This window comes from Mastigoproctus giganteus, chromosome 6, assembly GCF_048544385.1.
Source record: "Mastigoproctus giganteus isolate SK-2022 chromosome 6, ASM4854438v1, whole genome shotgun sequence".
NCBI lineage: Eukaryota > Metazoa > Arthropoda > Arachnida > Uropygi > Thelyphonidae > Mastigoproctus > Mastigoproctus giganteus.
The window spans coordinates 153,480,618-153,493,975 of NC_143580.1; the positions used below are offsets into that span (position 1 = coordinate 153,480,618).

The 13,358-nt window shown below is 36.6% G+C and overlaps 1 protein-coding gene across 1 annotated transcript in view; it reads left to right on the forward strand.

The window, feature by feature from the left end:
• Window positions 1-13,358, forward strand: part of Sym (symplekin scaffold protein) — a 662,620-nt gene that overhangs the window by 379,242 nt on the left and 270,020 nt on the right. Inside the window, exon 17 of the mRNA XM_090376545.1 lies at window positions 324-352. Coding sequence (XP_090232671.1) covers window positions 324-352 — 29 coding nt within the window. The remainder of the gene's footprint in view (window positions 1-323; window positions 353-13,358) is intronic.

Below are 13,358 nucleotides of genomic sequence, written 5' to 3' on the forward strand. Positions count from 1 at the left end.
TTGTAGTATGCATGCCATTTAATATCAGTATTACATTTATCCTAATCATTTTTTACATATATTAAACAGCACAGATTATAATAGTGACTTTTGTTACAGAATAAGTTTGTTTACTGGTATGAATAATTGCTTGAGTTTGAAGGAACTTTTAAGTTATTCACAAAAAAAAAAAAAAAAAAAAGTGAAAAAAGACAGATTTGATTGTATATATAGTTAGTTTTTTTTTTTTTTTTTGTTCTTTGTTTATCATTAAAATATGTACCAGTTGTGAATGTTTTTGAATCTTAATGAATTTCAGATTTTTTTCCCCCTGTATTTTTCAGAATGTGCCATATTAGGAGGTGCATCACAAGTAAGTTTTATCTCTGAAAAAAAGTGGTAATTGCAGTAAAATTTTTACTGCAGTTATCGGTGTTTAGACAACATTTATTATCATATTAAAATTATAGTTAATTTAATATATATATTTTTTAAACAGATGTGAAGAAACCATGGAAATAATATACTAGGATTGGCATATTGTTTGCTTGTTAATTATGCTACACAATAATCACACACTATTTCATAATTATGATGTTTTCTTTAATGACTGAATTATAGTAATAATTTAGTAATTCCCCTCTTGAGGTGAGATATCATAAAAGAAGTTTCTAAGTTATTATTATTGTCAACTTGATAACTAGAATTCTTGGAGAATAAAACTTTATATTATGACTGAATTATAAAAATTATACATTATTATGCCATGTGTAGGAAATGATTTACTCGCAAATAAGTTAGGTTTGTAAAGGAAATGCAGTAACTTTTATGTTGTATACAGGCTCCAGTAGTAACTAAGTTTATAAATTAGCTTAAAGTAAATTAAGAACAGGAATAAACTAATAACGAGTACTAGCACTCACCACGGTAAGCACAAATTTCTACTGTGAAAAAGTACAACTGCTTAATGCAAATAGCTCTACAAAAATGTATACTTACAGATAAATTTTAATCCTCACCACAAGATATTGTTTTCAACCTCTTTTAACTAGTGCACGGTGAAATGGTGTCTGTGCCCCATTGTTGATTGTTAATTATTGTGTGTGTGTGAGATAACTTTTGTTCACACACACACACACACACACACACACACACACACACACACACACACACACACACACACATACACCGTATTTGCTGGCTTATAAGATGCATAGAAGATGCACTCTAATTTTGGAACGGTAAATTTAAGAAAAAAAAAAATTGAAAAAATTTATGGTTAGTACAATGGAAAATTAAAATACAATAGAAATAAAAGCCAGTAAAGAAAGGTATAGGATTATTATTCTTTATTATATTAGTATTATTCAACTTCAGATTCATTACAGACTTGATCATCATTATCCTCAACATCATCATTATCATTATCCTCAACATCATCATTATCCTCAACATCATCATTATCATCATCCTCTTCACTCTCTTATAATTTTCACTCTCATACATTAAATGATCTTCAGTGCCATTCATTACATTACTTATACCACATTTTTAAAGGACTTGATCACAATTTCAGTCTTAACATCATGCCATGACTTCAGCACCTATTCACACACTTGTATTGATGGAAGTTTCATCCTTCCCGTAGGTGCCATATCATGGTTCCCCTCTATTATCCATTTATTCCATTGCTCCTACATATTATTCTTGAATGGCCTTTTGATGCTGATGTCTAACGGTTGTAACTGGGAAATTAAGCCACATGGAATTACCGCAAATTCAGCGTTCATTGTTTCAGCCGGTTGTTTTCAATCTTATGTGCTCTAAAGTGATCCCATACTAGTAGTGTATTTTTATGCAGTAGTCCACCAGGATGCTTGGACCAAACTTTTACAAACCAATCCTTGATACTTTCTTCATCCATCCATTCCTTCGGTTGTACAAGTACATGAATTCCATTTGGCAGTTTATCTTTCGGTAAAGTTTTTCTTTTAAAAATTAATATTACCAGAAGTTTGGTCCCATCAGCACAACAAGTTAAAACTGTGCTATAGTGTGTCTTTTCTTGTCCTGTGGTTTTAATAGTTATAAATTTTTGCCCTTTCAGATTTACGGTTTTATTGGATGGCACTTCAAAAATCAACGGAATTTCATTCATATTCCTGATTTGGCCAAGTTTGTAGTTGCTTCATTTTCTAGCATTAAGGACAAATTTATGGAAATCTAATATTTTCTTTTCCTACTCAGCAGGCATTCTCTGGGCTATTCTAGTTCTTGAGCATAAACTTAACCCATTTCTTTTCATGATGCAATAACACCAAGACTCAGTTCCTTTAAAGTCGTGTATCCCAATATCAGCTGCTTGTTTCCATGCAGTATCTATGTCTCTAAGTTCCATATCCAACTACACAAATTTTCTTCCAAGTTTGGCCATTTAAGTGGAATTTTATGAAGGTTGTGCTTTGTTTTATCAGCTTCTTGTAATAAAACTTTCTGCTTCCTCCATTAATGAATCACATCAGTAGGCAATTGTCCAAAATTTTGATCTGCTGTTCTGTTCCTGTGTTCTTTGACATATTGTACTACTTTTAGTTTAAATCCAATGGCATAATTTTGCCTTCTTGATATGCCTGCCATTGATTATGGCTTAAATGTATAACTGGAATTCACTTGTTACTCCAACAACAGCATGGTCATTACTGAAAAGTGTACTAACGTTTTGTAGTTAATTATCCGTTAACTACTATACGTTAACTCTTGATTTTGTGCATGTGCTGTATTGCCACTTTCAGCTTATAAGCCGCAGGGCGATTTTTTAAGGTATTTATAAAGAGGTCAGCTCTTATCTTTGAAATTTCCAACCACCTTTCATCTGTAGAGCTGGAGTGAGTCCAAGCACGGGCAAGTAAGGCACTTGCGGCACTAAGTAAATGGCTGGGAGCATGTGAAGACCCGTAGTTTGTAAACTGGCCTGTACACGTGGGTTTTCTATAAACTGAATTCTTAACCGCGAGTTCACGTGTTGCATTAAACATCCAGAAAGTCGAGGGTGTTGTTTGACCTTTCAGGTTGCGGCTATCCTGCTAATATTCTAGACAAGTGTGACTTACAAGCTCGTGAGCTTGTTGCATGACCTAATCCACCCTGTAACAGTGAAGTAATCTCAACTGCCTACACCCTTATTACCTGGGTGTTTCGGAATGCCTTTCCAGAATCCTACGTGCCTATCGTATAAAGTGCTTACAACTTCCCAATAGGAAATTACAATCGTTTATCTCTAAGGTGAAAACACTAATCCCCTCCCTCTTATGTAGCGGTTCTGTATACCATATTACATGCCCTGATTGCTGTAGATGTTACATAGGTGAAACTGCTAGAAGGTTACAAGATCGGGTCCCGGGTGCCAAGTGTTCTGTGGCCCAGTGATTATAGTGCATTCAATAAAGTGATCTTTTCATAGAGATTTTGCCATATAGAGATTCTTTTTTGTTCTGATTACCATTTTTTTCATTTTCTACTAGGATTAGCTCTTTGACACTACAGGAAGTAGGCAAAGGCCCAGAAAGGAAAGACACCATTCTGTTTCTTTTTCATATCTTGGTCACCTTGTGATGCTGCTCCTGCCTCCCCGTGGCAAGGCTGGTAACCTGGGTGGTAAAGACAAACCCCCAGGGCCAAAAGGAGCCATCATAGATAAAAATATTTATCCACCCTTAGAGCCTTTGAGCTCAAGAGCAGAAACCTATGTTGACCATGACTCCAATCATGTCTTGGGGTAGGCGCCTCCGTAGCCAGGTGGGCAGGAGCAGCAGTGCGTAGCACACGCTTCTGGATTAGACCGGGGTTCGAGCCCGTCACCACCAAATACGGAAGATGCGGAAAGGTCAGGGAATGACCACCGCATATCCCGGAGCAATATGGCCTTAGTTGCTAATGCTCCTAAAAACCAAATAACAAACAACAAACGTCTTGGGAAATAATAATACAAAGAGACAGAAGACTGATTGGATGGAACAACCCTGTCCATTGTTTCTAATTTTTCACTGGCTGACTAGTGAGCAAACTCTCTCTCTCCCTTTGTGATTCTAAAACATCTGGAAGGTATTGCAGGATCCCCTAAGACTGTTAAGAGACTGCAATCAGAAGACCTATTAGTGGAAACTACTAATCACAGACATTTGGAGAAACTTTTACAGCTTACAAACTTTGCTGGCATTGCTATAAAAATATCTGCTCACGCAACCCTAAATTTATCTAAGGGTGTCATATCCAGTTGGATCTATTAAATGTCACAGAGGAAGAAATAACCCAAGAGCTGCAGGGACAAAATGTAATTGAAGTAAAACGTATAATGACTGCAAAAAACAATCAACTTATGCCTACCAGAAATATTATTCTTGCCTTCAATACCCCTAACTTACCCGCCTCTGTAAAAGCAGGTTATTTACTTTGCCGCATTCGCCCATATATTCTCAACCCTTTAAGATGTTATAAATGCCAAAAGTATGGCCACTCTCAAACAATATGTAGAGGAGTTTCTGTCTGTTCCAGTTGTGTGTCCTCGGATCACAATCAAAGTGACTGTTCAACTACAAAAATGATGTGCCCTAACTGCAAACGTGACCACCTTGCATATTCCAAAACTTATGAAAAGTGGAAAACTGAAAAAAAAAAAAAAAATGTAAAATATAAGGTCGAGAATAAAGTCAGCTACCAAGAAGCAAGAAAACTAGTTGCACCTACTATTAACAAACAAAAATATTACTTATGCTAATGTACTAAAAAAATATCAAACAGATGTCACAGTTCCTACTAATAAATCAATTTCTGATTGGGCTAGAACTGTCCTCTCTGAGCAACAACCAAGTGTACGTAAACAACAACCTGAACTCTCAGACCAGGTAAATAATACTCCTCTGACAATACCAGTGGTATCTCCTCCTCCAATGACTGCTAATGCTACTAATGCTAATTACATCCGATATTACGAATTCAATTTCAATGAAAAATACCCAGGACACAACCATGGATACAGATGGCACTTCTATACATGAAGATTCCATTTTAGAAATCTACGCTGAAGAAGAAATGGACACTGGTTGACCAGTTTTCTCCAAAAAAGATAAACCAAAATTGGAACGTCATAAACCAGTCACCTTCAAAAATCAGTCAGATACAGCTATCAATTAAACACAAATAATGCCTTGTATTTTGCAATGGAACTGCAGAAGTTTTCGTTATGACACAGATGATATCCATGATCTAATTAATTGGTATTCTTCAGTTGCTCTTTGTCTTCAGAAACTTACCTAACCTTGCAAATTTCTCCTTCGATAAAGAACTGTTGCCTTTATCGAAGAGATCATAATACAGCAAATGCTGCCCATGGTGGTGTAGCAATCCTAATAAATTCAAAGATCCCAACTAAGCATATCCTACTTCAAACTGAAATAGAAGCTGTTGCTGTTCATATATCTCTCCCTATTGCAATAATACTAGTCTCAATATACTTGACCATACTTAATGTTTAAAAGTACTTGAAGACCACTTCATACCGATACCTCCACCTCTGTATATTAGGAGACTTCAATGGGCACCACCCCTTATGGGGATGGGGGTGCTACTAAATTAGATAGACAGGGTCGACTCATTGAGAGCCTTTTAGAGGCACTAAACCTTGCCATACTGAATACTGGCATGCATGCTCACATTCGGCTCCCAACTGAACATACTTCAGCAATAGAGATCCCCATTTGTTCTCCAGTACTGGTCCTGACCATAGAATGGTATGTTATAAATGACCCTATGGGTAGTGATCACTTCCCAATAGTATGCAAGGTATTGATAGCACATTTCGGAATTTCCTTAGTTCCTCTAACTGAACCCTGCAGGAAATGGAAATTTTCCCGAGCATACTGGACAAAATTTCAGTCATCAATCTCTTTTGATGAGAAAAAAAATCTGTCTCCAGCCTATTGATGATGTGACATTACATCACGTTGCATCTACTAAAGGTGGCCAAAGATACAATACCATTATCGAATCCCCTGGGCCAAAAGTATTATAATTATTGATGGAATGAGGAATGCACAAAAGCATTCCTCATTCCACCTTGGATATTGCCTCAGTTTCGGCAATATCCAACCACAGCCAATCTGATAAATTATAAGAAATTAAGGGCAAAAGCACGTTTCATACAAAGACAAGCCAAAAAAGAATCCTGGACCTGTTTTGCATTAACAATTAACAGAAACACTGACAGCAAAATAATTTGGAAAAAAATTAGACAGCTTTCTGGTAAGTTTCCAACAATACCGTCTCTAGCCCACTCTCAGAATGGGTGAGATTTATCTAGTCCCTCGGATATAGCTAATGCTTTGGGCAATACTTTTGTTGAAATCTCAGCGACATCAGCTTATACTACTTCTTTCCAGTGAATTAAAAACAGTAGAGAACAGCATTCTATTAACTTCCAAACTGCCCTCATTCTACCCTATACCAAACCTCTGCAATATTTTGAACTTTTGCATGCCATTAAAACAACTCACAATGGTGCTGCTGGACTAGATGGGATCTGTTATGTCATGCTGCAACATCCTGATGATAAAGCTTTGCGGCTCTTCCTGGTCTTTTACAACTGCATTTTTTTAGAAAATGTTTATCCAGCTTCTTGGCATTACTATTGTTTTGGCATTCCTGAAACCTGAAAAAGATCCATCCAACCCCCATAGCTATAGACCAATATCTCTGTCAAGCTGCCTCAGCAAAATCTGTTAAAAAATTGAGCCAAAGTCAAACGTGGCTTTCGACAAAATAGGTCATGCTTGAATCTCATGATCAAGGCTGAATTTGCCATTCGCAATGCCTTTGTTAAACACGAACATCTAGTAATGGTTTTAATAGATATAGAGAATGCTTTTCATACTACATGGCCGTATGGCATACTTTGTGATCTTTATTGTCTCGGTCTTCGTGGCGACCTTCCCATATTTGTTCAGAACTTTCTACACACTAGATCATTTCAAGTAAGATACTAACAGCTCTCTCTGCAACTTTCATTCAGCAAGAAGGTGTTCCATAGGGATCAGTACTGAGTGCCACCCTTTTTGCTCTTTTTTCCATCGATTCGAATCGATTCCATCACTAAGCAGCTTCCAAACACGGTTGAGTCGTACCTCTCTGCGGATGACCTTTCCATCTCCTGTCATTCCCAAAACATGATCTATTGAACGACAGCTTTAGATATCACTTAATAAAATACAACAATGGGCCAGCCTTAATGGCTATCGACTCTCACAACAGAAAACAGTTGCTATCCATTTTTGTAGACAATGCAAACTTCATCTGGATCCTGAACTTCAAATTTCCAGTGTCTCCATCCCAGTCACTACTAACATCAGATTTCTAAGATGGCAAAAGGGCAAAAGCACGTTTCATACAAAGACAAACGAAAAAAGAATCCTGGACCTGTTTTGCAACAATTAAATTTCTTAGACCACATTAAAAATGTACATACTTCCTGTTTAAAAAAGTTAAATATGCTCAGAACTTTATCTGCCCTAACATGGGGTGCAGATCGCACCTCCCTGCTTCAGTTATACAGGGCATTAATCAGATCCTGTCTCAATTATTGTTGCTCCTGTCTATGATTCTGCCAGAGCAAGTGCTTTGCACTGGCTTGATCCAGTTCAGTGCAGTGCCTTGAGGATTTCACTTGAGGCTTTCAGAACATTGCCAGCACCTACATTGACACTCATGATCCCCGCTAACTTTACATAGGAAAACACTGCTACTGAAGTATGCTGTCAAAATACAAAGTTGTGCCTCGCATCCAAACCACCATTAGAAAACCTCTACAGAAATAAACCTAGCATAGTAAAACCAACTGGCCTTCGCCTTCTTGAACTGATGCAGGTTTGGAATGTTTCAATTCATTCTGTACAACAGGTAGTAACATGTGCTCAACCACCATAGACGCCTCCTCTACCGACCTGTGACACTTGCCTCTGCCAATGGGGAAAAAATATTTTACAAGCATTAAATGCGAAACAGCTTCATACAGTTCACACTCACAGCAGTATCGATTTTTCTCCAATTTATACAGATGGCTCTAAATCCAACTCAAATGGTGGAGCAGCATTACTTTCCCTAAAAACCACTATTTCAGCATCCCTTCCACCTGAATTCAGTATCTTCTCAGAAGAATTATATGCAATTAAACTAGCCTTAGAAAATCTCTGTTCTGACTGCTCATTAAATTTGTTATTTACACTGATTCCCTCAGCTCAATTATGGCATTATGTGACTCCTCAGATAAAGTTCACCCTGTTCTAAATGAAATTAGAAGATTATTACTGCAGATTGAAGAACACCACCAACTAGTCACCTTCTGCTGGATTCTGGAATTTCTGTTAATGAACTGACTGATAAAGCCGCAAAAAATCTAACTACCTTAGATCTAACTAGTATCCCTGTTCCAGCATCACACTATCCACAAATCATTCATGCTGCATGCCTATCAGAATGGACAGCACTTTGGCATTCTCAAACTAATAATAAACTCTTGCAGTTTAAACAGGATCTGAAAATTTGGCGTAGGAGATGATAACAACCAATTGTTATATAAATCTGACTGTTAAACACATTTAATTAATGTGTTAAACACATTGTTAATGACAGCAATGGCAGTGTGCTACTGCAACAGGATCTAGATAATTTGGGCAGATGGGCTAAGAAGTGGAAACTGAAGTTTAACCTTGACAAATGCAAAGTACTGCATATGGGTAGAAGTAACCCCAGAGAAACGTACCAACTGTGTGGTACTACACTTAAGGTGGTAGAAAATGAAAAATATATGGGAGTAATTGTGCAGTCAGATATGAAGTTTTCTGAGCAATGCAGACAGGTGGCCAGGGCAGGTCATGGGGTTTTGTCAATGATATATAGGAATTTTGCTAGCAGGGAAAAGGAGATGATTGTCCCTGTGTATAAGGCAATAGTCTGGCCACGCCTTGAGTACTGCGTACAGGTCTGGAGGCCTCATTTTAGGAAGGATGTAGATTTGCTTGAGCATGTACAGAGAAAGGCAACAAGATTGGTGAGGGGAATGAAGGGATCCTCTTACCAAGAGAGGCTTAAGTTCTGCAAATTGCAGTGGCTGGAGACTAGGCACCTGCGCGGTGATCTGATTGAGGTGTATAAGGCCTTGAATGGGTTAAGCATGCTGAATTCTGATGGGATCCTTCCGCTTGTTCAGATTACGAGCCTAAGGGGGCATAAATTCAAATTAAATAAGGACAGATGAAGAATAGATGTGCGGAAATTTGCCTTTAGCCAGCGGGTGGTTAATTGCTGGAACAAACTTCCATCTGTCGTTGTGGAAGTTGATAGGTTGAATAAATTTAAGGAGGAACTGGACAGGCATTTGGAGGGAATGGTGTGATTTTTTTTTTGGCTGATGCTGCATAAGCACATACACTTGCTTTCTTGCATCACATGCCACTACTACTACGTTCTCAGTGAATGCCCATACTAAAAAGAAGACAGAAATACAACCTTGCTATCATTGGTTAACCTTCGGAAACCAATAAATCTAGAGAATCTTATCAGTGACAACGCAAATTTTTCTGAATTATTCAACTTTCTGAAGAAAATTGGAATTTTTAATCAATTCTGATCTCACCCTTTTCTGTTGTTACGAGAATTTCTCATCTATTCCTACAATAAATGAAGAGATGCATTATAGCTAAAGCAGCTTATGTGCCATCAAACCCCCACAACAACAACAGCTACAAGATCGAGTTCCGGAACACGAAAGGGCCCTTCGGTCCATGAATCCGGACACTCCACTGTTGCCGAACACTATTTGTCTGGACAACACGACCTCGATCCCCGACGTGATGTCGAGATTGTTGATCACCCAATTAACTACCACCAATGGTTGTGACTTGTGAAGCGCTACACATAGCCAAATGTAGTAGTGCTTCAACCATAACAGGGATGTTCGCATGCACCCAATTATGGAGGCAGCTGTTTTACAATATGACAAGCACTGGCATATGTCTCGCTTATGTACCTTACATTCTCAGCACCAATGTGTCTGATTCTACCCAGTGACTCATTCATTGTTCCTTTCCATATAACGTTCATCAACCTCATGCACGTGCCTTACTCTGTCTAACACTTAATCACGCCCAGTCTTATATTGATATTCCATATGTAACATTTGTTTATATAACGTCCAGCTGAAGAAAGGGCACATTGCCCCAGGAGCTCCTGTTTGTTTATATTTTTGTATCTTAACTTATTTAAAATAAATATATTAATTTCTGTATTTTCGGTTGTGGCAATATATTTTATTCAATGATGGAACCCGAAACTAAAGGCCTTTTTGCAAAAATTTAATGGCACTATTGCTTCTTGCCCACATGCATACTGTGTATATGTCTGTAAGTGTGCAGTTATAGATTTTCATGTTGTCGGCATTGAATAACTCATAGAGGAACCCTATTCCTTCTGTCTCAATTTTTTACTAATTTTTAAAATAAATATTTAATTTTTTCTCAATTTTTTTTTTGTAATTTCTGTAGTTTCTGACAGGACTCAAACCTTGACCTCTTCATATGAATGGCAGACAGCATTGTATTGTGTATAGTAAGCTGGCATGGAGGCTTATTGATATTACACAATAAACATTGCAAAAAAAGGAGAGTTCATCTGTTCCCAGCTTTTTATTTTTTGATGAAAATTTTCCTTAACTTTTTCAGTTTCCTCTCTGAAACTAAGTGCAGTTCCACATATATACTCTGTTTGTTATGTTTGTTATTTGGTTTTTAGGGGCATTAGCAACTAAGGCCATATTGCTCTGGGATATGCACTGGTCATTCCCTGACCTTTCCGCATTCTCCTTATTTGGTGGTGACGGGCTCGAACCCCGGTCTAATCAAGAAGCGTGTGCTATGCACTGCTGCTGCTCCTTCCCACCTGGCTACGGAGGCGCATATATATATATATATATATATATATACACACTCTGTGTTTAGTTCACACAGAGTATATATTTTCACCACACTTCTCCAATATATTTGCAATTCCTGCATCTGAATATCAGTAAGAGTTTCTGGAAATGCACAATTTGGCTCCAGGAACAAGCTGTTCTGTTTTAATTTCCTTTTGACCAAACAAATATTTTATATTTGTTTGGTCAAAACTGGTTAATGAGTTTAAAAAGGTCTATGCCATCCTTTGACTGCATTATTAGTTCTTGCAATTGCTTCTAATGATGTTGTATAGACACTTCGACAGTCAGCAAAAAATCTAGGTGGACTTCTCATTCTGATTGTCCCTCCAGTCCTGGTGCCTTTAAAATAATCAACTAGAAAGGTTGAAGAAGTCTTTCATGCAATCACTATATATTACTTTTGAAAAATTAAGGATTCTTCCTTTTAGTAGAAATAAGTACAGTAGAACATCGGTTATCCGGAATAATTTGAAAGGCTCTCTTTTTTTTTATCAATTAATTAATGGTAGTACAGTAAGCTCCAGTTATAGTGATTACATTTGCAAATTTAATTTTGATTTTAATAAGCGAAAGATCGAGTTTACTACCGTGTATAACATATTGTACAAACAAAAAGCCCAATAAACTGTAAACTCCAAATTGTTTTTATTGTTTTATGGTTGTGACCTCTATCTATGTGACAATCAGAAATGTGCTGTAGAAAAATATCACAGAAACAACTGGGTTTTCTCAAAAAGCATGAGTGAATTTCAGATTAGTTTAGCTCCAGATAATATTGGCCCAAAACTGTGCGATTTATTATTTTTCTCAGTTTTTTACGGTAAAATGTGAACAAAAAGAAAATGCATAGTTTTAACATTGCAACAAAAAACGGAAATTATTAAATAGAATTAGAAAAGATGAAAATTTGGGTAATCTCTTCAAAGAGTTTAATGTGGGGACTTCAACAATTTCAACATCAAGGAAAATTTCAATGCTATAACAGAATTTGTGTCGATTACAGATAGTGAAGGAGGATGTTGCAGGAAAAAGATGTCAAAACCTGAAAATGCCACATTAGAGAGTGCACTTTATTTGTGGTTTCTTCAAAACAAAGTTTAGGGTTGGACCAATGTTGTGTGAAAAAGCATTGGATTTTAATCCAAAATTAAGAGATAATGAAGCATTTAAGGCAAGCACCGGTTGACTGAAAAACTTTAAACCGAGACATGGCACACGTGAACTGGATATTCAAGGCGAGAAACTTTCTGCAGACGAATTGGCAGTGGTGTCCTTTAAAAGTAAGTTTGCTTCAGTTATAGCAAATTAAGACAAAGAAACATTTGTAATGTTAATGAGACGTGCTTATCATGGAAAACATTACCGAGAAAAACCCTAGCCACTAAAAGAGAAATGCCTGCACCAGGTTTTAAGATGAGAAAAGAGGAAGTTACAGTTGCTACATGTGCAAATGTCACTGGGATGCACTGATTGTCTGTGCTCATTATTGGTAAGTCAATAAAACTAGGAGCATTTAAAAATCTTTCTAATTTTCCTGTTTTGTATAAAAATGCCTGGTTGGATGTTTCTGTTTTCCGAGATTGGTTTTTTTTAATTTTTTATTTTTATTTAATTAATCTTATTTAATTTAATCGTAAGGTAAGATATATTAAATTTATTTAATCTTACCAGAAAAAGTTATCTGAAAAATTATGCAGTTCGATTATCCAGAAAATTTGGCTATCCGGAAGAGGTCTGTCATAAATTATTCTGGATAACATGCTCTGCTATATTGACTTCATGGAAATGCCACTTTTAAATAGTAAAAAAAATTCACGAGCGAATTTTTTTATAGTATGGAAGAAGAAGAATTACTAAATGTAATGAAGGTGCAGGTTTAGGAAGAATATTTTGGTTTACCTTTCTTGCTCTTAGTATTTGCAAATGATGCATGGATATAAGAATATACAGCATCAGCCAAAAAAAAAAGTTGTATGCTCTTCATTAGTACGTATTCCTCTAACAATCTGTATAGTGCTTACCTAAATTTATTTAAAATTAATATACCCACTTCCACACTAGATGGAAGTTGTATCGTCATTTGATTGAATTTGTGCCGCTTAATTAGTAATTTTTTCCAAGTACCACCGATCCTTCCATTGGTTATATATAAATTTCTGTTCTGTTTTATTCGTCTACTATTATTTGTTTTTTCTGCTTAATTTTTCACTTTTTTAAATGACAGATTTTTCCCTGCAAGGCATTTACTCCTTATAATTTGCTGCCCTCTGAAGAATAATTCTGGTACCAAAATGAAACTTAAAAACACCAGTGAGATTGTTTTTTTTTTTATTGTGGAAGTAGCATTTTTCTTTGGAGT